This window comes from Pseudochaenichthys georgianus, chromosome 3 (genome assembly GCF_902827115.2).
Source record: "Pseudochaenichthys georgianus chromosome 3, fPseGeo1.2, whole genome shotgun sequence".
NCBI lineage: Eukaryota > Metazoa > Chordata > Actinopteri > Perciformes > Channichthyidae > Pseudochaenichthys > Pseudochaenichthys georgianus.
The window spans coordinates 16,972,660-16,999,558 of record NC_047505.1 but is presented as its reverse complement, the minus strand read 5'-3'; the positions used below and the strand labels follow the sequence as shown (position 1 = coordinate 16,999,558).

The following is a 26,899-nucleotide window of genomic DNA, read 5'->3' as shown; positions in this document are numbered from 1 at the left end:
TGTCACGAAAAATATTGAGTGGATTGCTGTAAAATGTCTTTAATGCTAATTAGCTCATTTAGCATGTTGGCACACTAACGTTAGTTCTCAGTTTAAAGCACTGCTGTGCAATACATGATCACTAGCTCAATTTTAGACTACTAGAATTGTTAAGTCAGTGTTCTTGTTCCTATGATCCAGACTGAGATTTCTTTTTTTAAATGTTCACAAAATGCTGTGCTTCTGCCACAAACTGTTTACCATCCGAATAACGTGAAACCCCTCGAATAGAATGTGTCACGTTAGCTGCATACATGTGGACGTACGTGTGTCCTCGTGCGTGTGCAACATTTAAATGAAACATGGACAAAACATTGCTCCTTAGCATCACTAGTGGCCTGAAAACTCTGCAAGTTATACAATATATTTTTGGCCTTTCCCCCATTTTATTACATAAAGAAAAAATAGATTCTAATGAATGAAATAGTTGATTACAAACACAATACCTTCAAAAACTAGGGCTGATGACTGGAATCAATATCAAAATAAGTTATGTTCCCAATATCGCTATCTATCAGACATTCACAGAAATAATCAAACTGCTCTTCAATGCAGTAAACATTGTTGGACTGTAATCATCTCTTAATAGTATTACAGCGAAAGAAAATAAACAATAATATTGAATTATTACCACTAAGCTTTACTGCCCACTACATTTCCCCTGAGGGCTTCCAGATGCCACCAGGTTTTGTTTACCAGCCATCAGTCTGCAGTGCAGGTCCACTGAGTCTTTATTAATTGAACCGTGTGGGCGACGGCTGCATTCATGGCCACCATTACTGCCACACTCCTCCTCCTCTCCGGGGATGAAACGTGATCGGTCATGTTGCCACTCTGTCCCTGAGCCTCATCAGTCGATCAGGAAGCGGTCTGCTGTTAGCAAGTGGAGATGCTGGGGATGAAGACACTAATGGACGAAAAGTGACGGGTGCCCTGATTACCTATAGCTCATACTGTATCCATTTCATCATGATGCAACCGTCACGAGAGAACGCTCTTACTGGACGGCTCCTCAGGGAATCTGTGAGCGTCATCAGGAAGCCTAAAAGCGGCCTTGGAGGGTTTGTGATTGACAAGAAAATTGGTCAATATTTTAGGGTGACCATATCAGGATGCAGAGGAGTGTTACGACTTTCAGCCGTTACTTCAAATTCAATAAATACTTTTCTGTATGGCAATTTTTATTGTTAGTGGTGTGTTGAAACTTGCGTACCAACACAAAGGACATTGACAGCAAAGTATGCATGCGAAGGATGCAAAAGCAACAACTGATCAGTCACGAGTCACGACGAGTGTTTGACAAAAGAGTTGATTGTTTTATTTGGTCTTTTTATAACATACCACTATTTATTTGGTTTTGCTGTAGAAAGATACAGTAGTATCTCTTCTTCTTTTGTATTTATGACAGTAACTGCATAAGGTGTATTTAAGAAATCTGGGACTTGCATTATTAAGACTCACTCAGTTATCACCAGTTACCACAGTTGTCGCCATATCAGCCACACTGATACAAACTTATTATTTGCTCTAGTAAATAATACTATGATTATGTGTTTAAATTATACAAGAAATTACAATTTTCTTTTACTCAAAATCTCTTCTTTTATTTAATGTGTTGAATTTGCAAGTAATTGTGTATCTTCATTTTGAAGAACTGTACATTTAAATCATAGCACCAAGTAAATGTTAACTAAAGTAATGTGTTGACCTACAACCTTTATATAGCCTACAGTCTATGCCTACAACCTGAGAAAAGCTAGTAAAATGTACAGGGCAATATAGAACCGCAGTGACGCGTCCTAAAACCCGGTAAGTAAGTTAGCATTTTTACCACTTCCGGTTCCTTCGACAAAAAGCAATGCAATTTCTCCATGGGATTTTGGAAAATAGCTCGAAAACGGTATGTCTGTTTTGAATGACGCGATAAAACAAACTGCAAGCTGCGGTGAAACTTGAGCGATTGGAGCGTGAACGCAGCAGCTTGTCAGCTTAAAGGGGACCTATCATGCAAAATGCAGTCTTGTACATCTTTTATACATGAATATGTGATGCCGTTGTGTCAGGGAACTCACGAAGTGTCAGAAAATACAACCCTCTCTCTTTTCCTCCATACCCAAATCTCTAAAAAAGGGGCTGCAACGGATCTGATACAGACTGATCCAGATTTGAATTATTTTCTACGTCACAAAAGGGATGCTTCGCTTAGTGGTCAATTCTCCACCTATCAGGGGAATGAGAGGTTGGGCCACGGCCGGCCATTGCCACTCGAAAGCGCTAGAGACGCTGTAGTATTATGCCAGGCCTGTAAGTGGCGCTGTAGTCTGCCACAAAAGCAGTGAAGAAGACTTCCCTCGCATGGTTGCCATGGTTGCCCTTCTGTTTATTCTCCGCTGTGGCTCTTTTTCTCCCTCCCCGAGGCAAGCGTTTGCGCCTCCTGCTTTAAAACAAATGAATAATGACTCTATATAATCATATGTAAGGGATAATGTGCAGCGACGCGGTCATTATGGGGAAAAGAACACCGACAGGCTGATCAGGAGCCCGACGCAAAGCGGATGGATCTAGATCGGCATGAAGGTGTCATTCTCAACAAAGTAACGACATGACTCCCAATATTAATTTAAATGCTTTTATGGATTTAGAAAATGATTTTATTGATTTAAAACATAGTTGTATTGATTTAAATTGACATGCATCCGCTAATAAAAGTAGTCCGTTGTTACTGTTTGAACTAACGTAGCAACGGCAGGAACTGCTTCGATAGCGTTTTTGAGGAACTTTTTGATTACAGATTTGAAAACATTGTTGCTTGCTTTAAAAGTAGCACAATTCATTATGTCAAACCTTGGAAAGTATCTAGATATCCCTGCCCTAATGCCAAAGTAACTGCACACTGAATATGTGTCACCGTTTGATGTCTATGTCTGGACCGCTGTGTAAAAAGGAGGGTTTCTGCCTCATCACTTCTCTTCTTACTTCTATAAGAATAAAACACGGAGGACGGAGATCTCTTTTTCTCCCCCTCTTCTGACAGCCCAGCAGCTGATCTCAAAGCATGCTCCCCTCTCCTGCAGGGGGGCGTGGTCAGCTGCAGCTCACAGAATCAGCCCCCTGCAAAAACAGCGCTGGAAAGAGCAAATATAGCGAAATGAGGCATGGCGAAATTCACAGTTTTGAATAAAGCGTGTGGCAGTGGGGCACTAGTAGTTCAGAAGAGTTTTTTTGTTGGTGGTGTTCGCGCTACATTTTCAAATGCTGCTCAGTTTGTCGACACACTGCTTTACTAAGCAGTGTGACGCCAAACTGAGTTTTCCTTTACTGTGGGAGTCAAGTCAATTCACTCACATGCATCCGACTGTGTGTGATGCACATGTGTGCTTTTATTTCCTGTGTACACTGAGACAGATAGCGGCACCAGATTCCTAAAAAAAGGGTCACATTCATTGCCATGGACGCTGCTCTGTAAACTGCCTGTGATGCGGCCTGTTTCACTGCAGCCTAAAGAAGGCGAGGGGTGATCCAGGAAGACTACCGTTGAACTGTTGGTGCCTCCTTCTGTAGCGCGTTAAATTGAAGTTAAGGCATAATCTTTTTTTCCAATTTCTTTCTGTACTTACAGTTATGTGTGTTCGCTGCAATAATTGACATGTGTAGTGGTCATAGCACAGCCCCACCTAGTGTCAGCAGAAAGTATTACAAATAATGATTACTTCTAATTAGTGTCTACAGTGTGTGCCTATTGAGCTGTTTAGAGCCATGTGGGACAAAACCCGATCAATCCCCTCCCTCTCACTGTCGGTGACTGTAAAAACTACACTGCGCATCAGAGTATTTTCCTATTTAATGTAGCGAGAACCGCAGTGACGCGTCCTAAAACCCGGATGTAAACTCCTTCCGGTTCCTTCGTCAAAAACGCAATGCAATTTCTCCATAGGATTTTTGAAAATAGCTCGAAATAAGGTCTGTGGTTGACACACATTTAAGAGACGGATCACGTTTTGTTCAGCCGGATAATATCCACATGTCTATCCTACTTTTATAATTTTCGAAGCATAAATCTAGTCGCAAGAAGCAAAATGCTAACGTTATGCTATAAAGGAACTACAGCAGGGTCGCTGCTTCAACGTCACGCCAACTTCCATATTCAAACATACAGATTGTAAATGGTACAAGTTGAAGTATTTGTTTGAACACTTTGAAGGAGGCAGGTACTTGCTTTCAAGCAGAACAGGGCAAACTAACTTAGCTGGAGTGTTTTACGTGTTCGGTGTAATGACGTAAAACGGCCTTGGAGCTATTTTCCAAAACCCTATGGAGAAATTGCTTTGCTTTTTATCGAAGGAACCGGACGTGGTAAAAATGCTAACTTACTTCCGGGTTTTAGGACGCGTCACTGCGGTTCTCTATGTGTGTGGCAAAAAAATAATGACCATAGGGCATAGAGCTGCCATCCCCACCATACGTCATCTCGCATAATTCAGAGCTGATTGGCTGTAAGTAAGTGTGCCGCGAAAAGTGTGGTGTGTGAAGAGGAGACGAGAGAGCTGCAGTGACGCGTCCTAAAACCAGGAAGTAAGCTGCGCATGGCTTCCCTCGACCTAAAAGCAATGAGATTTCTCCATAGGATTTTAGAAAATAGCTCGAAATAAGATCTGTGGGAAACAAACCTGTTAGATAAATGCACGTTTTGTTCAGCCGGATAATATCCACATGTCTACCCTACTTTTATAATTTTCTAATCATAAACCTATCGATTAGATTTATGATTCAACTTTTTAAACTACAAGAAGATAAGGAGGACTTTTACAAAAGAGTAATAGAGATTTTTGTCCAGAAGGATAGGCAAATGGACTTCATCTTCAAGTCAAGGTAAGACCGCAATTCAGAGAGAACAATTCAATATGTAAATGATAAAATTACATTTTTTGGGTATCCTTTTGTTGAACTGTCTGTTTAAAATTAATCGAAGCATCAGACAAAAAAAGCTTTTGAAAATAATATTATATTTTGATTTAGGTAAAAATATAATATTTGTAAACCTGAAGAGTCAGTGCCTCACCAGCCATGAACCTCACTGCAGAAGCTTATATATAGACATCTAAGTTTGTTGTGCCCCACCACTTTTGTACATATAAAAACGCCACTGCTTATTGTGTGCCCCCCTTTCTTCTTTCTCTTTGCTTCCGGGTCTTCAAGCCGACCACATGTGCTTTTCTCCTGCTTAATAAAGCCAACTTTGCACCTTCGATGCACCGCCTTTGACTCCCTTCTCTCGGCACTACACTGGTGACCCCGTCATAAGTCTCGCAGAAGTTTCCGAGACTGGACCAAACATGGCTAGAAATGCAGTTTTTCGCAAACAAACAAACACATTTTTGGAGGCGTCCGTGGCTGCCACGTGCACACGGATTGAGGCTCGGTGCGCCCTCCGCGGAATGGCCGAGGACGTCTCTCGCCATTCCCACATCGTATCGGCACTGGGAGACAGCAAGCCTTCCGACCACATGGAAACGATACACGGACCTGTGCTAGGTACGGAAGAGCCCGACCTTTTTTTCATGGAGCTGTTTCTTCGGGACATGCAGCTGCATGTCCAGGCTGCGCTCGCTAACACGGCTAGTGTGGAGGCCCGCGCTTTAGCAGAACAAGCTGACCGGTTCTTCCTGGCCGCCCGGCGATTTACCCCATATGCTAATAAAGCCCTTTGAAGCTTACCCCATCCCCTCTGCTTAAAAAGAACATGTAAAAGCAATGGCTACTTAAATACTAAATTAAATGGCTAACTCAACCCAATCAGTCTTAGTAAATTCACAGAACGGTTTACAGTATTGTTTGTTGGCACTGATTTACATGTTTTGACGGAATGGAGGCAAATAAATCGTCAAAAAAAGGACTGTGCTGAGTGTGTCATGAAGCTCCATGTCCTCCATGAAGTTCAGCAAAAGAAGACGCCACACCTCCCAACGTGCCCATCTCCATCGAGGGATCGGAGGTGCTTGATGAGTGTAAATGTTTGGTGAACGCCTGCCTTCTGCTCACGGACATCATCCATGCAATGAACTTAAGTAACACATCAAAGTTGAAATACGCTTCTGTCGTTTTCAAAAATCTTTCTTGAACTTCATTTCCTTAAGATTTCTCTTGAAAGTCCACATTTTTGCATAAGCAGTGGTGGACATTTGAGGCACTTGCTCTTCACTTGAGAATTTTCTTTTCGTTGCACTTTATACTCCAGTACAAATTAAAGGGAAATATTGTACTTTGTGCTTCACTATCTTATATAGAGTTTATAAAGTATAAGGTTTTGTTTTTTTATTTACAAAAAATGTAAATATTGTTAGAAATCCTTGAGCTATTAAGTTTTGGTTTGTTAATATTGGATTTTTTACTACAGGGTACTTTTTACGTGTAATACTCAAACAGCATTTAGCTAATGTAACATTTTCATTACCAGACTTTCACTTGTCATAGAGTATTCTTACAATGTGGTATGAATATTTTTACTTAAGAAAAGGGCCGGATTCTTCTTCGACCTCTGAGTGACAGTATCACTTTGTTTCATTTAACGGATGTATGTGCAGTATTAGTTAAAATCATTGTCAACTGTAGATTAATCATGGCTTGTATCAGACAACAGAACAAAAATAAATGTGTTGTTAAAAGTGTCTATACTTTTGTCTATACTTTTAAACAACACATTTATTTTTTCGTCGGAACCAAACCTTTAGCCTTAGTGTAAAACAGTTGTATTGAATAAGAATTTCATTTGATGATACTTAATAATTATATTTAAATATTACCTACATATTTATTAAAAGATAAAAATAGCAAGTACAAACAACCTGAAAAGCCAAACAATTTTTACGGGAGATTTGTAATAAATGCAAATGTAATCTTAAATAAAATCTACTATGCAATAGTAAGTCAAATGTACTTACAAAAACTGAGTGTGACAGTAAAGTTTACTTGAGTGCCTTTTATTAACAAACACTTCTTAACTGTAAGTAGAAGCTACTTGAAATATACGTTGTTAAATTAACTTTTCTGAGTGCAATTTGTTACCTCGATTTCCCTAAGTAAATCTTACTCCCCGTTTTTTTTCAGTGCAATAATGTTTTAAAAAATATCGAGGATTATAACTTTTTCCTATAGCATTTTAAATTGTGATGAGGTTTTTAGGATAACTATACAATTTCCATGAAGCCTGTCTTTTGTATATCTAAGTGATAAATAAGTGATGTACTACACATCCCAGAATGACCCACTCAGTGGGTGTAAAGTGCAATGGATATAAGGAATAGAGCAGAAAGAGAGCGAAATAAGCCTCTTTTTCTTTTATTCTTAGGGATTAACATCAAACAAGCAAATAATTGTCAATGCTCTCAACTGTTTTACAGGATTGGGTTGGTTTGCCTGCCCCACACCCCACAGTGCTGTTCACACTCGGCCCATGCCTCAATGAGAAAAACCTGATCCCCCCGCTTCATCTCTTTACCCCCCCTCTCTAACTCGCCTGGCCTTGTCCCTGTGTCTGTGTGAGGCAGACTAGTGTGTGTGTACACACTAGCTCTATATGGGGGCAGAGCAAGCCTTCAGGAAGGCTGTGAGACTCGAGGGCACTGGCTGTCCACATATGCCACCCATCAGGGAGGGCACTGCCATGTTGGCTGCCAGAGCTCTTCCAAGTGGGCTTCAAGGGGCATTGAGTCTGGAGGGAAGTGCAAGGATTGGATTACGCAACACACGCGGTGGCATGGTGGATTTGGTAATTTTTTTATAGTGGAACTGTTGATGAAGAATCTGTCCTGATGGTTATTTGTCCTGTGTATTTGTGTGTGTGCCAAATACATCCACAGCAGGTTCTTTCTATTTTAGGTTCTTACACATATACGTCTGCTAATGTGAAAGCAATTATTCTCAGACACCTCCTAAGCCATTTATTAACGCCGCCGCCCTTTCATGTGATTACATCGTTGATCACAAAAGCCACCCCGTCTTCATGGTTGATTTCTCTGTGTGTACGCCTGTCAGCCATGATGACGGTGCACGGCTCCACCAGCTGATTAGTAGTCCAGGCACAGGCAGGGAGAAGCCATTAAACTACAGCAGGCAAGCCAATCCCGCAAGCCCCTTCTGGATGCTTTGAGAGGTTTTCCTGAAAAGTAAATACGAATACGGAGTGAATCTTTAAAACCCTCAGAGGCACTGGGGGGGGGGGATCAAAGGGACTGACCTTCAATCCGTGGGTTCACCTTCTCCTGAATGTGTTTACGGCCTGGATCTGATCCATTTCCCAATGTGACCTTTGTATGTCAGAAAGGGGAACCAAAACTTTCCCTTGGGTGAGAGACCAGTGAAGTCAGGCATGTATGCAAAAATAAAACCAGGGCAGCATTAAACATTATTATTTATTGCAATGTAATAACGGGGACGTCTTACTGTCACCACACAATGGCTGAAAAAAGCTTCTTGTGATGCATTTTACATCCACAATTACCCTCTCCACCTCGCTAATTCACCTCCTCTCCCTGCCTCCAAAAATTGATTATTCTTGCTTCATTCATTGTCACTCAAACAACTGATGTGAATAACAGCTTGCTCAATGTAATCTGGGACCACAGCTTTAGGAACGCAGCAATAAAATATGCCTTCTGCAAGCTACTGATTTACCCTAAAATTCAAAAATGTTAACAATGTGCCATTTTGTTCTCCCTCTAAATGTGTGATAACATGTGTGTTCTGTGCTGTTTTTCTATATATTTCTTTAATGTCAATAAATCCCATGAAAAGAACAAAAGTAGCAGTTTTAAAGAAGCATTTGATCTTGTTAATTAAAACAAAACAAAGACACATTAAACGACATGGTAGGGTTTAGTAAAATATCACATTTTGACATAAATGTGTATGTTTGTCATTTCAGTTTGGAAGGGACATTTTGGTTGTGGTTTCACACAGGACAAAGCACTAGGTGAAAGTCCTGTTTGTTGGACCCAACCATTCAATACCCCTGGTTATGGTCTTGGATTAGAAACACATTTTTGATATGTCAAAAATCAAATCCGGGATGAAAATGTTTCCCTCAAAATGTCAATACAGATTCCATTCTACAGGATACCAGGCGGGTAGTAGTGCTCCATTGTTGCCCAAAAATTATTAAAACACATCAGTTAGCCACCTGATTACATCCCACATACACTTCCTACTGCCACAAATCCTCACTAGAGCACCCATTTTGGATTAATCGACTGCTTAAAATAGTCCCTGACTCATTTCTTAGGTTTAATATCTTAAGGGAACCAATGGGATTGGTGTGGTGTGCCACAGACAGGAATTCAGAAACTACAGATTCACAAATTGTTGGTGTTGGTCGTTTCATGGGTTTGGTGACAATTGGATTAATTTAAAACAACACCAGACTCACCCTTTAAATAAAAGTCAGAAAACCACACTTCCAGACAGAGTGGTTTGCTGCTGCCCTTTTGGCTGAGGCTGTGTCTTGATGTCAGCCTGTTTGAAGTCTCAGGAGCGGCTGCGGCGTTTTTAGCGATCGCGGCCACTCTAATCAATGGGTGCTATTCCACCAGACCCGGGTGCACCCAAAACCGGCTCCTTCCCCTCCCCCCCCACTCCCCCCCATCATTGTAAATAAGAATTTGTTCTTAATTGATTTTCCTGGATAAATAAAGGTTCTACTACTACTACTACTACTACTACTACCCACCACCGTCTTTCAAGTAGGAGAATACATGCCAGCGTTCTCCTCTGGTTTACAGGCACTGTAAATTATATATAATTATGATGATGAATGCATATTTTTTTACCACTAAAATACAGCAACACATCTTTGATTCATGTCGTTTATAACTGGAATATTACAATTATTATTAACTGTGTCTGTAGTCTACAACACAACAAAATAGGAAATAACAACAATAAACACGATTTAAATGTACAGGTCCTGGGTTTTCTTCATGCTTGGCTTTAATTTGGTAAGATCCTTTGATTTGGTTGTAGAGATTCACATCTGACTTCAGTGTTCCTCTGACCCCTCTTCAAACCCTGCCTAGAGGTTGACTATTATTGCAGTCAACCTCTGATGATCCTGTGACTTTTTCTCTAGCGCCATCATCAGGTCAAGATTTTATTTGGTTTATGCCAGCAAATGAAATGTCATTCCCATCACACTACCCGTAATGTTGTAATTGAACGGATGAAAACCAGTGCAGAGTGGATTCTATAATGTGCTGTTAGACAACTTTCCGGAACACTACAATATATGGATTATCTCTTACATCATATTAAATTACTCAAATGTGGACAGGCTGAAATTCTGCGCATGTCTGCGGCATCGACAGATGTCTAGGCAAATCCTGCAAATGAATGAAATTCAATCCTTTAGCTGTGTGTGTATGTGACTGCAGCAGTCTGTCGGTGGTCCTGGGGGAGATGCTGTGTTTGCTTTAGGCTGCTGCACACAGCTCTGTATGTTCATGTGATGCTTCCATCTCTGTGGTTTTCTGCATATTTTACTGCAGTGGCTTTCAAAAACTGTAACTAGATAGGATTTCAGTCTGTGTGAGCAGTGACGCAGAGTGAACAGCATCTAAAGACAGAGAAAGTAATCAATAGCATCAATAGCATTTTTGTGCTGCTTGATGTGATCAAGCACCACATGACATAGTTTGTGCCGTTTACTTACACTGCAATAACCTGATTACTGAAAAAAATCACATTAACATACAGCCGGTAAGGAGATTTAACGCCTTACCCCGCCTTTTTTCCCCTTTAATATAATAATTATGTTTCTTATATGGCAATGCTGCCTTGGAGGATTTGGCTTTTTTGCTAAATGAAACAAAAAATGGTAGTTTTCCTAATCTAAATATGTGTCTGGCCAATTTAACTCATTGTCCATTTCTGTCTTTCTTTGATTTAGGATTGAATAACTTGAATACAAAGACGTCCCACGAGGAAAGATTTGTCCTCTCACTCTGCCACACCCCTTTAAAGCAGCACTTTAATCTCTATGGTCTTTGTCATGCAAACGTGTGCATGCAAAAGCCCATTAGAAACCCTGTAAAGTACAGTTTATATCTTAACATGGCCATACATCACTGACAAAATCTGTGTTTCTCTTATCGTAATCTCTAACTCTTTTTAAATATCGGGTTTAGGAAAGCCAACAGTAACCGGGTTAAAAAAGTTATAGACTGTATAAATGTAACTCATTGTGCCTGACTCAATAAAAAGAAATATATTTTTTTAAAAGTGCATTCGCTCTGAATATTAGTTTTGCCTCAAATATTGTTAAAAGCAGTAAAACTGTTCAATAACGTGCATAGTAACCTCTTATCCTTAACCAGATAAGGAATTTGACTCAAGCAAGTCAAGATGAATATGGATATTTAATAAATTCAACATGACTCGCATCAATTGGGATTATATTCCCTCGATGGCAGGTTGTAAAACGGATGACAAATATTGATATTGCTTCCGCATGTTAAGAGAATATTGCACTCGATTCCAAGATATAGACACATTTAAATAAATAACTAAAGCCATAAATAAGATGGGCCTGGCAGTGACAGTGTTAACTCCACCCACAGGACAAATATTCTACCTTTCAGTATGACTGCTCAGGAAATACAGCAGGACTAGGAGAAGATGAGAACAAACGAGAGATGGAGGGGGGAGGCAGCAGAGAAACAGGATGAATCTTTGACAGAGGTGAGACTGGAAATGCCAGCGATAATTGTCTTTTAACAGGACTGGATGGTTAAGACACAATGTTGAATTATTCATGGGGTAAGCTTGAATACAGCAGGAATCAAAAACAAAGACTAATGGCTGATACATTTGACAGATGGTAAAGGTGATCAAACTGTTCAATATTGCAGCTTTTTCACCGGGAACACGTGTCGGCGTGCTGGTGTGTGGTGTTAAAAGAAATGTGAGATCCACAGGAGGCTGTGCATCACGAGAGTGAGACAATGACGTGATGTAGAAATGAGGCAGAGCTGGGTCGATCTAATGAGCAAAACTTGCTAACCACAAATGTCAAAAGTTTGACCTTTGACCTATACCATGAAATATATTATACCAATATGTCATTTGAATGGACTATAAAGGAAGATATCTCAGCCGCTGCCTTTTCCCTGCCATGTTGCCCATCTTACATGATGCCACCTGAATGTTCTGAAAGAGCAAGAGCTTAATCAATGGACGACACCTTTAAATGGATTTATGATTAGAAAATGGTTAGATGCTGTTTGTTATTTGTGATTTATTTTTACAAACCCAACCACAGCACTGATGTCAACAACCACATGTATGCTCTTTACATAACACTAAAAGCCAAGGGAATGTGTGGGAAGATAAGTGTACAGCAAGATCTAACTGCTTTCAATAGAAAGAAACCTTCCTCAGTTATGTCCATGCATTCAGCCAATGCACCCTCTCTTCTGAGCTGTCTGTTTGACCCCATAAGCCAAGTGCTGGATAGTTATCATAAATGCCACACTGTTGTCTTTCTTCTCACTACTAAGCAGAGTTTCATTCACAGCGGTAACATCTCGGCTAGATGCGCATTAACACTGGCTCCATTCACCACGCGGGGCCTGATCTTATATTCCCCGAGCAGATAGTGTTGCATTAGGGCCTTTATTGATTCCCCCCCGGACATGCATACGAGAGCCAGATCAATACGGGCAGCATCGCCTCTCGCATCCCCAGGTACCGCCCGGTGCACGTGTGCAGCAGAGGACAAAGGAGACGCAGAGAGGGAAGGACGTGTTGTGGGCACACTCCGACTGGATATAATCTGATATGCTGTGTCCCCCTGCACAGGAACTGCACGGGCGATCAGATGATACGTAGCTAGCAACACGTTAAATCCCTGCAGATAGACTCTGATACCATCACAACCCAGAGCGGTTTTTTTTTACGAGCAACATGGAGATAAATGCTTATGTACACATGCCACAAACACAACTTGTACAATGCTGCAAAATACATGAACTGCCACCACAGTTTTTATGCAGTACTCTAATTCAAATTACGCAGACTGACCTTTGACCTGTGAAGAAAACTGAGCGGTGTGTCTGGCCTCAAACAGCTGCAGCTCCTTGTTCAGGTCACAAAGCGTCAGGTCGACGTTCCACGAGCGCAAACCTGTTGAAAAGAACAGAGCAGCATAAATCATGTTCATCGATGCAGGAAGATGAATGACGCATAATGTAACGTTGTCTTTAGAGAATCATGAAGTACTTCGATATCTACTTTGTTTTACCTCAAAATTAAATAAATATTTGTATTTTTTAAAAACACCACCAACCAGGACACTCAGAATTAGCTAAAAAAACCTCCCAAAGTTAAATGGATGGAAATGTCAAGAATGTAGAATTAACCCAATCAGTATCTAAATAAAATAGAAAAGAAGGATAATTAGAAGCTCACTTTGTTTGTAAGTATAATAAAACAATTCTTAATGAGTAAAGGTTTGTGAAATAATAAAAGAAAATACAGATATCTATCTTCATGTTGCAGGATTCATGGATTTTATTTATGCATATGTAGTAACATGGAACTTTTAGATGTCTACAGCTGTGGAGAGTATTTAGTCAAATACTATACTTAAGTACACATTTGAGGTACTTTTACTTTACTAACTTAAATATTTACATTTCAGAGTGAAATATTTTACTTTATATGCCACTACATTAAAGTTTTACTTTTCAGATTAGGTCTTTAATATGCAAATGTATGTTAGTCCTATGAAATATGATGCGGTATTATACCATGAAATAACCCGATTCAGTGTAAAGTAACAAATATGTACCCATTCAGAAACTACAGCACTGAAGCGCTGCTTGTATGTTTTCATCAGTAATAATATACAATACTCCACATAGATTATTTAATAAACACTGAAAAGAGAGTGCGCTTAATATGTACTTTAGCAACATTTTGCTACTTTTCTTATACTGCCAGTCACATTTTGAAATCAGGACTTTTACCTGATCAGTATTTTAAGACTATGGTATTTGTACTTTTTAAGTCAAGCATAAGAATACTTCCTCAAAATACAACATGTGTTTGGAATAGATTTAATCAGAACACATCTGTTGATATGTAAATGTGTCCCAGTGTCTTACCTTTTTTTTTAATTAGTACTGTTACCTTCGTGTTTACTCTGTTTTCATTGTGATAATCTGTGTCTGAACTATGTGTACTATCCTGTGTGTCACTCTTCTCACTGTTGCTGATATGACACCTGTATTTCCCTACAGTAATACATTACTGTATTATCCTATCTACTCTAAGGTTGACACCAAGATGTTTTTAGCTGCAGTGAGTGTTTCCAGTCCCCCACTGAGAGCCCCCCCCGTCAGCAGCCCCAGGTCTTCTGACCACTCCTCCCTTGACTTACCCTGTGTGATCTGTTTCCTGGCAGCATCAAGGTGATAGCTGGTGGAAATCTCTCCGATGACGATCAGCATGCGATAGTTTCTGTGCTGTAAAGCTGCTCGATGCTGTCCATGGTGCTGAACACGCTCTGCTCCCTCCACTGTGGCAGGTCCTACGATAGGGATTTCCATGGTAACAGTGCCACCAGTGGACGCTGAGCTGCTTTCCATCTCCATGACAACTGCATCCGGAGTAAGCACCATGACAGCGCAGGTTGAGCTGGGAGGATGGGAAGGTGTGGCTTTTTGGTGGGGGGACATTTCGATTGGATCGCAGGTCATGTTGCTATTTGACGTCACAGCATTTCATTGGACGAAATGAAATGAAGGACATCAGAATTTATGTTGATCGTATTTCTTTAATGGCATTGCTGAAGCCTGCTGTCAATGTAAATAAGGAAGACAGGCATAAAGCAATTTAATTTCCCAGGAGCCATGACCTTCTGTTCCATAGGAAGTGTTCAAAAATGCCCTGTGACAACCTTAATAAGGCTATAGTGAGCTCTTACAGCAAATAGTGTTCCTGAAACATTAAAATATGAGGTTACTGAGTGCAATCAATGCCACTTACTGAACTGTGCTGCACAAAAGTGGCTGAAAATAAGAAAAGTGTGTCACACAAAGGTTTCTATTTACATCAGTGTCACTGCAAGTACCAGGCAATGTGCTTTGGTTACTAAACTGACACCTCTTTGTTCCAGCGTGAGCAAAACAAGGCTTCAAGTGTGCGGAGAGTAGAACTGACAACAAAGACTCACTGTCAGCTTACAACAAATATTTTAAGCTTCATAAGACATTTGAATAATCTTCTTCAAAGATTGCACACATTGAGTGGTGTATTTAAAAATATTAGTGATATTCTTTTTTTTACAGTCAACAAATCCCTTAAAAATATGTAAATCCGCAAAACATTGTTTCCAACAAGAAATATTACAAGTTTAATATGTAGTATATTTGTCGTCAACGCCTAAATAATGTTCCTTCCTGTGTGCCATATCTCAGTGGATCACACTTGGGGTGTATCTAGATTACCATGAGGGTCCGCAGTGACACCCCCTGCAGTGGTGATGGATCACTGTGGGCTTTCATTTGTCTCTTCCCTCTGTAAATCTCAGGAAGGTTGATGTTAGGAGTGAGTCAGCACTTCTGTGTCAGACTCTGCAGAGTGTGTGCTGGCCTCTGCTGGGAGGACAGGGAGCTACACATTTTAATTCCTAATAATCTCCAGTGTTAGGAACCCAAGAACACAATCCTGATGATCATTTCAACCATTTTGACTGCAAATTAAACCATTTTCTTTAGAAATGTTCTGGTAAATTAATGACTATGGTTGTATGGCATTATTCGCTTGAGAAACTTAGTTCATGTTGTATTAAAATAGGATGATTCGCAGACATGGATTATGGAAACTATAAGGAACCAATTCTGTGTGTATTGTAAGTGACACAAACAGAGAATTTATTTTAGTTTATTTTACATCATAACAATGTGTTTACATTCAAATACACATGATAACACAATTATTATAAGCTGACTATTTTGTGTCACCATTTCTTTGTCTCCCACAGTTATATATGCAAAGTGCAAGAAAATGTCATTATTATTAAATATTGCATCTGTAAATGCATCCACATCAATTCGGATTAAATGAAACATTAGAAACTATGCTGACATGCTATTGACCTCAGACAAATTATGAAGCATTACACATATTACAACTGAATATAAATGTGCACTGTAATCTCATTTTCTTCTTTTTTTTAAGGTCATTTGGAGGTGCGTTCTGGTAGGCTATCCACAATAGAATTACATTATATTGCATTTAGCTGACGCTTTTATCCAAAGCGATTTACAAGTGCATTCGACCAACAAGATACAAACTTGAAGAAAACAGAATCATATAAGTACATCAGGTTTCATAGAGCTAAAACATTTCAAGTGCTACTCAACTGGCTTTAGATAAGCCAGTCCTTTATTAGTATATAAGTGCGTTGTTAGCAATTATTTGTTAGTAATTCTATCGCTCGAAGTGAAGTCGAAAGAGATGAGTTTTCAAACTACATTACTGCGTTTCTAAAAAAAAATGTAATCCTTCCACGTGAAGGAGCTGTGTGTGCTGGTGTGTGGCTCCAAAGGAAATTGCATCCACATTAAAAAATGCCTTTGCATCTTTACGTGCCATGCGTGTGTATTCCACACCCTGACTCTCAGCAAAACAGAGGCACGGAAGGGCTGAGCGATGTTGGACGCGTTATTATTGAAACCAGCGGGACAGTGAAGGAAATTGGAAAAACCCAAAGAGCCGGCATATTGATTTCCAAGGTAAATCTTTTAACGTTTGTTGTTACGCATTTCGTTAAAATTGGGTGTGACATGTTGGGATTGGGGACGCGGAGCAGCAGCAGTTTGCCTGCCAGCTCCAGCAGAGATGGATCAGATTAGACATTTTGGGTAGTGGCTGCGCATTTCCTAATGTGGGTGGCAGCCCGACCTGCAGAAATGACGACGTTACGCTGAATTTTGCGGTGCCAGGCGGTGTATGTTGGCTACAGGAGGCTGATGCCCTGCAACGTCATGGAAATAATATTACCTGATCTTTGTGTGTGTATGTGATGAAAAGATGGATGTGTGTTGCATTTAGCAGAATAAGGTAATGCATTGTTGCCAGGATGTCTCCATCTCTCATATTGAAATGCTGGTCATTAATACTGCTGCTTTGTAAGAGCTGTGACCAGGCCTAGAGCTGCTGCTGCTGCCGCTGCTGCTGCCGCTGCCGCTGCCGCCGCCGCTGCTGCCGCTGCTTTCTGGCAGGATACACCTTCAGCTTTCCTGAAGCATGACCGCAAAAGTGAAGTCATTCAAATGTGAAGGAACCTGCAGACAAATGAATTTGCTACACCCCAAATTTAGTTGTGGGATATAATAGGTTTTAAGGAATGTTTGTAGGGATTTAAATGACATTGTCCTGCTTCTTGGTGTTTAATATATTCCTTCTTTGTTTGATATGATATTTCCCACAAGATATTGATCCATAAGTGCCCTTATTTGTTTGCCTTTGTGCTTGTTGCGATGACTCTTCATGGGGTCTTGGCAAAGGTGGTTCTGAGGTGAGGAGACCCCAGCAAAGTGTGAGCGTGACTTAGTTTGACCTGCATATACGGTTTATGTTGAACTTTGAGCAACTCACGTGTACCCAGCAGTCTAAAGTGCTTGCTGCTTTATACTTTCTCTGTCAACACCTCTGTGATCATCATTTGCATAGTCTGCGGTGTTACAGGAAAAAGTGGTGTTTCCATGGAAACTGAGACTGTCAAATAAGGGTGACAAAGTGATGTTAATATTTAAAAGGCTGGCTCTTAATCTTCAAAAAACTATGAGCAGCACACCATAAAGGCTCTACGAAATGCATCATGTGCTAGTTTGCAATTGTAGCTATCTCTTAGTCATCACAGCAACACATCTATAGATTGATAAAGATTTATATATAGTCAACAAATAATCTATTCATTTAATAAAGAAGGCTTTTTGGATGCTTTAACTGTTAAGATAAACCTGTTCTAAACGGGTCATTCAGTGTTTGTCTTATTAGGAACGACCCAAATGCACTCTATACACTAAACCCTCCATATAATTAAACCGAGTAAGATTTATATACTTTTTGTAAAAATGCTTCCATAACATGTGCCTTGGTAATGAAAGCAGTAGGAGTTGAGTTAACATGAAGGAGAAAGAAATCAGTGGAATAAAGACACATGTATGACTGAGTGAGATAGCTGAGGGAAATAATCGTGAAAGTTAGCCTATATATCTCTTTTTGCTCAAGTCCCTGGAAGCCCCTCAAGGACCCCTGAAGGTCTCTGAGTTCCCAGCTGTGGGATGCATTGCCCTAGATTTATCGTTTTCATATGATTTATCATTACAGAGGAAGTCCCCATAGTAATATATACAACCTTGAAACAATTTTATGATTTAAAAAGACCAATAGCTAAGAATCATAGATGGTATTGAAAATGAAGATGTAAACAAAGTACAATGTAAAAAATGATTACTTTAAGTTACAATAAGCGTTGTTGTTGAAAGTATAGGCATTTAGGATAACAGTGTCATGTAAAGAAATGAAAAAAGCAAAATGTTAAAATACAAAAAACAATAAATAGTTCAGTTTGTGTCAGTAAACATCATTCAGCAGGTTAATAGAAGGGGTATTCATTTATTTTGCATGTATGTAAAATGTATATACATGATCATTTAGTATAACATTATTAATGTTATATGTATGTATCATGTTAAAGAAATGAAGCCTTTAATGACATTTTTACAATCAATTTGAATATAATGATTCGTTTTACTCAATAGCCTTCAGAGTCCAAAAAGAAACAAATTTTATTTCAGACAGTATATGATAAAACAATTAGTTCATGAAACATTTAAAAAGCTTATCCTCTTGGAGTTAAATTCTGCAAACATACAACTAAAAGCAGCCTCCTATGCTGCCTACTCATATGACGTCACACGACCAGCAGGACCAATCAAATCGCTTTTCCCAGGTTTTGCCGCGAGGTGTGGAGCTTGCTGTGCTGGAGTGGGTGTGTATGTTTTCTGCACATAATAGCCGGCATTTCGATTTATAAATATATGAACTAACACTTGGCTAACCTGCTAACACATGAGCTAATATCTTAATTGAAGGCTCTAGGTGTGTGTTGATTTGAAGAGTTATTCGGAGCTCTGTATGTGGCAGCGAGCCGCCTCATGCTTTGTTGTGGGGCGGAGCGTTAGCTGCTAGCCTGTAGCTAACTCTGCTGTGCACTCAAATGCCTGATGCTTCCGCTGTTTTCTTCCTGCTTCGCTAGATAACAACAGCCTGTCCCTTGTCCTCGGTCTGACCTAATGGATCCCAGCGGAAGTGAACTGGACTCCAGTCTTCCTCAGCCTGAGAACCCGTGTCTGATCGTGGAGGACTCCCAGCCGGACAGTGTTGCTCTGGAGGACGACCCCGAGAGCAGCTACCGAGCCCTGCTGGCCCGCCGCCTGTCCAGCCTGCAGCCCACCGCCCGCAGCCCGGTGCTGGTGAGCTGAACTGACCTCACCGACTAACACACATCCATGGCTAGTTTATAGTTGCTGCTGTAGTAGTTGAGACTGTGTAATGTACTGTATGTGGGATGTTCAAGGTTCTTTATTAGTCATACAACCTTAGCTACAGAGTAGTTATGTCGATGAAATTCTTAAGTCACAGGCTTCTCCAACAGTGCAACAGAAAAATATAGTGCAAGTAAATATTACATATTAAAAGTAACTGCAAAAAGAAAGGAATAGTTTTAAAAAAAAAGTGAAATAGTGAAATAAGAGTCTATATGCAAGCTATTTGATTGATATATTAGGTAAATAGATAAATGATTACTAAGTAGCAGAATATCTAACTGTATGAGCAACTGCAGTGGTGGAGAGAGCATTCAGGCCCTTTAAATAGAAGTATCGATCCCACAGTGTAAAGATACACCAATATAACTTAAGTAAAGATCCTCCGGACACATTTGAAATAGTAGACCATTTTAGACAAAAGGTAAACGGACCCTGATAGTGTTACATTGTTATGTTATATAATGGAGTTATTAGGTCTGGTTCATTACTAGACAGGCAGCTCAACAATTGACATAATATAATAGTTATAAAAGCCCTTAATTTATTGGGATTGCTATATTCTGGAAAAATTACGATAAGCTACAGCTGTCATGTAAGTGTATGAAGTAAACAGTACATTATTTTCTTCTGAAATGCTCAAGTACCGTAGAATATGCCTCTGATTGTGTTTAAGTGCAGAACTTGAGTAAAGTCCTCAGTTGATTTACACCACTAATAGTCTTCCGCTTTGTTGACAATCCTCAACAATATATATCAGATTTTCTAATTCCGTCCTACACCCACTGATGAATTCAGCCAGGGACGTGCATAGGTACGGGCTAATGTTGCCCGGGCAACGGCCCGTTTGGTCTTTTTGGCTGACCTGCCCCTCTGGAGAGCGAGAGTTTGTTTTTCTTTTTTCTGTTTCTGGCCGAATCAACATGATAAGCCCACAATTAGTATTGTAGCGTCTCGCTGCGGAAAACACACTTTGTCAGCGCTGTCATCTGCCGGTGCGTTAAGACCACCTCAGTGTCAGATTTTGGAAACTTGATTTTTAGTTGTCTCATGGCAGTTAGAGTATAAGGGACAAACCAGGGGACTTTACTTCCTATTGATACCGTTGGTTGTTTACAAAAAACACCTAAATATAGCCTACTTGTTGTTTTTGTGCTTCTGTCTTTCTGTGTCTTTTCATCTGTAAACTCCCTCAACGGGGCCGTTCGCTCTCTTTTCTTGATCGCCCTCTCACGGGTGAACAGTTCAATGTCCCGCTTCATTGTAGGATTTCTGCCATGTCTCTACTTTAGTTTGACCATCTCTGTTATTAAGTTATGGAATACTAAATAAATAAGTAATTAGATTGGAGCATTCCATGGAATATAACAAAAAGTGTATCTCGAGCCGGTTTCTCAAACTTACCTTAAGGTAATGAGGACCTATTTTATCAGTATGTCTGGACTGCACAGCAGTTCCAATGGTCTGGTCAAACTACATTAGAACAGAATTGTCCCCATTTTGTCTTTAATAATTACTAACATTAGATATTTTAATGAGATATGGACCGCAAAACAATTTTTTTTCCTGGTTTTCATTTTTAAAATAAAGTCACCGAATGCAAGTAGTCGCCTTAGCTTATTTTGTTATGAGATGATAATGTGAATTACTCTTCAAATTAGTTAATGTAAAAATCGTTTGGTTTCTTTTACATCAAAAACAAGTTACAATTTTCAAAAGGTCTTATGTTTTTTTTCGGGGGGAGGCCCTTTTTCCAGTTTAGAGCAATAGCCCCTCCAAATGTCTGTGCACGTCCCTGAATTCAGCCATCCATCTATCTGTCCTGCCAGCCGTCCACTATTCAGGGTCACTTGGTGTGATTGGACAAGAGGCAGAAAGGACAGGGACACCTGTGATAACTGGCCAGACATGTACTCAAAGTTTTATTGCAGCTTACAGGTTCTCCGGTTCATCTTAAGGAAAATTGATGGAAAAAGCATCTTTCTGACATCCACAGAGAAAGATCCCATTTGACATAACCTTAATGTCTTTGGACTTAAGAGGGCTAACTGGATATTCGATGGCTGCCTGTATTCATGCATACTTGGGAGTGAAAGTGCACATTCCATACAGAGAGGCTCGAGGTGGTGGGCTGTTCATATGATTTTGCTGTGAAGTGCCAGTGCTCACCCCAGCACTGGCACTTCACAGCAATATATATATATTATTGCTGTCAAAATTATCGCGTTAACGGCGGTAATTAATTTTTTGAATTAATTGCGTTAAAATATTTAACGCATTTACCGCATGTGCAGAATGGCCCGCCCCATACGTGCCACCAGTGGCAGCGCTGGGGTAGGCTACACCTAGTGCTGCGTACCTGGACTCACATTCAGGTTCAGGTCCGGACTCAAGTCCAGAGGTTCAGGTTCAGGTCCGGACTTATAAGTCCGGACCTGAACCCATGGCTTGTGTCAAGTTGTGTGAGTAACTAAAGTGAACTTATTGTGAGCTAATTATCAATTGAAAATTAACTCATCAAATTCAAACTCATCAGGTTTATTGTGCTCCCTTCCAACTTGTGTCTACATTTCTCTACAAAGTACAAATGTAAAAAAAACACTTTTTGCCACTTAGTCTACAAATGACTTATGACAGCAAGCAACTACAGTGAACTACTACAAAGTTCAAACATTTATTTCATTTACCAAACTAAAGTAACCAAACAGTTCCTGAGCTGACTGAGCCTAAATCCCTAAAACGTTGCTGAAAGGTAGAGTGTAGAGTAGACTATACGCATTACACTGTTACACACCTACTATACAGTATAGGCTACACTGTAGTGACTGTACAGTCAGAGTGTACTGTACTGTCTGTACACCATGTCTTTTCTACAACTCTACATGTGTACATTATACAGTACATACTACATACATAGTGATGTACATACATACTGTTAGAAATTAAAATCAATGTTGATATGGCGTAATTTTGAATTAAATACACTATTTAATTTAAATCAGTTTTATTCTGAAAAAACCGGAAGTTCACACTATTAACTTAATACTTTTATTCTGAAAATTATTCACTTCCGGTTAGCATTAGCATGTGGCGACGTTCCGGTTTTAACCGGACTTGAACCGAAACTTTTTACAAGTTCAGTACCGGTTCGGCGTACCGGTACGCAGCACTAGCTACACCCATACCAAGAAATGGCTTAGCCCCACCATGAAAAATGATGTTAAAGTAAGCAAAATAAACACGCGGAGTAAATTGCACAGACAGCAGTTAGTAAGATTGATTTCAGTAGCCACGGTTTTGAAAACTTTTGTCACGTAGTGATCGTCTTCTCAATAGAACATCTTTGATAACGGCGTGGTGTTGTTGCAGGAAGTCCCGACGGAGAATACTTTTGCTGTAGTACAGGGGTGCACATAACTGGTACGCAGGTTATATGCGTAATCTGAAATGCGTACCGTCACTTGTGTCACAAAGCGCATTTGCGTACCAACGTACTTGTGAAGCTTTTCCAGAAGGTGGTTAGATCACCGGACGACAGAGTCGGTCTCCGTGTGCACAGACAGGGCTGCTGTTAACGTCGGTCTGTACAACGGAATTGTGCCAAAACTACGCCAACCGGCTGCGGAGGGAGACTCCCCCCCCCCCCCCCCCCCTTCACTGGAGAACTTTCCATTCCCACAACAATATACATAAATAAATGGCATATTTTGGACATAGTTCGAATGGTGATTAATCATGATTAATTAATTTTTAAGCTGTGATTAATCTGAGTAAACATTTTAATCGTTTGACAGCCCTAATAAATATATATATCCTTTTTGCCTTTTGTAACTTGTGAATATTTTTTCCAGGAACTGATATCCTCCCCGCTAGGAAGCCGATGCTCTCAGACTGACAGCCAATCAGAGAGCTCTCAGAGTAACAACCAAGCCGAATCAGGTCAGGGCTATTCTAGCAAAATGGAAATGCATATAACTCATCGGGTATCAAACGAAACAATAACTAACCCCAACCCTGTTTTCTGAAATGAAATGTAGGCATCCAAATTGCGTCCAACCCCAGTTCTGCGTTCCAGGAGGAAAGCCAAGTTCTGAACGTTTGCCCTCCAAACAAGAAAAAGTATGTATGGACTGGACATGTTTACTGATCGATGATACTCTGGATAGGGTATAGTGTTTTCACCCTGTCCCTATTCTCTCAGGTGTGCACTGGAGGACCCAGACATGGAGTCAGGAGCTGATTCTACCACACACTGCATTCAGCCTGAGGGTAGGTGCTCTTAAAATTATTAAGGAGGAATACAATTTATGCCCAGTACATTACCTGTGTTATGACCCGTCCCCCTACCAAGCGGTAGTGGCTCGTGGGAAGACCCGTAACTTAAAAACAAACCACGCCAAACACAGAATATCGTTAAGGACGGGCATTTATTGTCAGCACGGCCTTAACTTACATGCCTACCGGCAAAAAGGAACCAAGTCTGGAGGACGGCAATTAACAAACAAAAAGGAAGAAGGGGGCCTGGGCCAGCCACACCATGGGCCGTAGGACCCAGACTTCCCTCCTCTACCCAGAGATCTAACACAACCTACTGGGAAAAAAACAAAGCCGCGAAAAATCCTACACTAACATCCTCCAGAGTTCACACAGTATAAGACAGCAAAAGAATAATGGATCCACACGTGGGGTGAGAGGAAATCCACGGATATAATCCCTCGGCATCAGGGCAGGAAAAGAGAGCCTCTTCTCCTCCAGCTTCTCCTTTTAAAGTCCCCAGCTGAATGTCATTAGGACACCTGGGGGAGGTGGAGCCAGGGGTGGACCGGGTGTACCTGCGCAGCAGAGAGACAGAGAAAAGCAACACAAGCACGTAACAACCCCACCATGAGTTAGTGATTATTTTTTTTTAAAACAAACAGAACAATCACAACAATCGACTTTAAGTCGACAGACGTGCTCAACCACTCAGTCCACACACCGAACAGGCTACATATCAGTCAAAACACACCAAAAAAAAAATTGCAACCACTGCGACATTTTAAGAACAGTAACACCTCCAAGTGGTTTAGCGCCAGAACCATAGCCAGTGCTTCCTTTTCGACTGTGGAACCAATGGTGGAACACACCCGCTGGTGGGGATTGAATTTCCCAGAGCGGTACAACACAGGGCGCTCCACCTCACGATCAGCTCCAATACGTCTGCACGCTGCACATCAGGCAAGTGTGCCAAATGAGACTCCATATTGGAGTCTCCGCAGCGATCGGGGCCTCCGAGGTGACAGGGGTGTCACTTTTAGCACTGGACAGCGCCTCCACACAGGCAGTGACAGGGTTATGAACAGCCCCAGGGCTTATCGTACCTGATTTCCCACCCTCACGCCATGAAGGAGGATCCCTGACCGGTCTGTCCAATCCCGTAGCCGTAAAACTGTCGCGGGTGACTGCCACCGCATTCACTCCCGGCTTAACGAGCACTCTGCCACCGGCTAAATCATTCCCCAAGACCAAATCTACCCCTTCAATGGGAAGACATGGCCTGTTATGGAAATCTAGGGCCCAAACACGGCTGGAGAGTACAAGTCAAATGATCAAAACAAATAAATGGTGAATCGAGAAAAGCTGTCTTTTGGTTATTTATTTGAAGCTTCAAATACACGATACAATAATATAATATGTCACAAGTCGCACAGAGTATAAGATAGTCTGCGCGAGAGTGCGCAGAACAATGGAAAAGCAAAGGTTATATAAGGAAATGACTGGGAAAGTGATAAATCTGGATTCACACAGTCAGATTGTTTATGAGACACCCAGTGGCCTTGAGTAGATAGCATAATGGTTCTCAGAGCAGGGAAGTTCGTGTGTGTCTGTGTGAGTCTCCCAGTAGCCAAAGCAGCTCTTTGGCCTTGAAGAAGAGGAAGAAGAGAATATAATAGGATGATAATGGTGAAAACAACAAGAGGGAAATAACATTCATTTGGTTTAAGCATATGAAAGATCTGATATGATAGCATATAGGAACATTTCCACTACATTCTCCCCTTTTGATCATACTTGATCAATAAAAAACAAATGATAGGATAGACTGATATAACACATCAATTTTTTTACCACAGAATGTGTAGCCCCAGAATCAACCAAAAATGTGTGGGACATTTCTTAATGCAAACATTCACTGTCATATTTCAAATATGTACCCTTTTTAACCACAGACATGTCCTCTAATTCTTCTAATTTCTCAATAGCATGTATGATGCGTGTGTGTGTGTGTGTGTGTGTGTGTGTGTGTGTGTGTGTGTGTGTGTGTCACTTCCCTGGTTAGATGTGGTTGGCCTGGGGTCCGTCTCCTCCGACCGAATTCCTTCCTCCTCCACTCCCTCCCTCGACTGTCAGTTTGAAGAATTGTCTTTGTTGTGGTCCGATTTATCCGATCAAAAGTTATTTTTCTTCTTCTCGTGTGGGCATTCAGCGAACCGATGACCCGTCTGTCCGCAGTTAAAACAGCGATTGTAGTTATTGCTCCGGCTTCGGAAACCCCCTCCTCTGCCCTGGCCATCACTTTGGGTCCAGGCGGTTGTGCCAGCCTGGACCATGGTCAGCTGGCCGGGGAAAGCGGGGCATGTAGTTATTCCTTTTTGGAGGTGTTCTTTTCTGTAGAGTTCAGCTTTCTTCGCGTCTCTTTTCTTTTTCTCTCTCTTGTCATGGATCTTTTTCAGTCCTGGTTCTTCTTCTTCATTTTCTTTACTCTGTCTCTCTTCGTCTCTGCTCCCTCTCTGTGTGTCTTGCTGCTGTGCAGCTGCTCCAGCGGCGGCTGGTATGTTGACCTCTGGTCCAGCAGCAGCAGCCCCTCCAGGAGCCTCCACAGCAGGTAGCAGACGGGGGGAGGAAGGGGGGAATGGGGAACTTAGGTGAGGGAGAGGGTCCCGCACGCCTGAAAACAGAGGATAAAGGGAAGCATGTGATTTATATTGTGGAGGTAACACAAAACACTTTTTATCTTCCTCTTCAGTCTTATCCTCAGCCTGTATCTTTTTTTATTGCCGCGGCCAATTGCCTTCTTTCACGGCACTCTGCTTCATCCTCCCAGTATTTTAAACACTTTCTATGAGTGTCCAGTTTTTCCAAGTCTTTTACTTTAATTGTACTCTTCTTCTTCATTCCATCTTCACACTCTTGTAATTTATCTCTTAGGTTTTTGATTTTTAATTTACTCAAAGAACCTCCCTTAGGAAATCCGAACATTTCCGTCCATATAT

At 40.8% G+C, this 26,899-nt stretch overlaps 2 protein-coding genes across 5 annotated transcripts in view; one reads left to right on the top strand and one right to left on the bottom strand.

Annotated features, from left to right (window-relative positions):
• Positions 1 to 14,611, bottom strand: part of map1aa (microtubule-associated protein 1Aa) — a 48,123-nt gene extending 33,512 nt beyond the window's left edge. The window contains exons 1-2 of the mRNA XM_034108007.2: positions 14,468 to 14,611; positions 13,108 to 13,209 (exon numbers count right to left, since the gene is read on the bottom strand). Of these exons, the coding sequence (XP_033963898.1) occupies positions 13,108 to 13,209; positions 14,468 to 14,537 (172 nt within the window). The 5' untranslated portion in view covers positions 14,538 to 14,611. The remainder of the gene's footprint in view (positions 1 to 13,107; positions 13,210 to 14,467) is intronic.
• Positions 14,612 to 16,650: 2,039 nt separating this feature from the next.
• tp53bp1 (tumor protein p53 binding protein, 1) overlaps positions 16,651 to 26,899 on the top strand; it is a 41,319-nt gene continuing 31,070 nt past the window's right edge. For 3 of the 4 annotated variants that reach the window (XM_034105666.2, XM_034105673.2, XM_034105657.2), the window contains exons 1-5: positions 16,651 to 16,826; positions 19,358 to 19,574; positions 23,498 to 23,585; positions 23,684 to 23,765; positions 23,848 to 23,915. In XM_034105666.2, the coding sequence (XP_033961557.1) occupies positions 19,395 to 19,574; positions 23,498 to 23,585; positions 23,684 to 23,765; positions 23,848 to 23,915 (418 nt within the window). In that variant the 5' untranslated portion in view covers positions 16,651 to 16,826; positions 19,358 to 19,394. Of the gene's footprint in view, positions 16,827 to 19,011; positions 19,091 to 19,357; positions 19,575 to 23,497; positions 23,586 to 23,683; positions 23,766 to 23,847; positions 23,916 to 26,899 lie in introns of those variants that run through there. The other variant, XM_034105664.2, reaches the window with a different exon arrangement.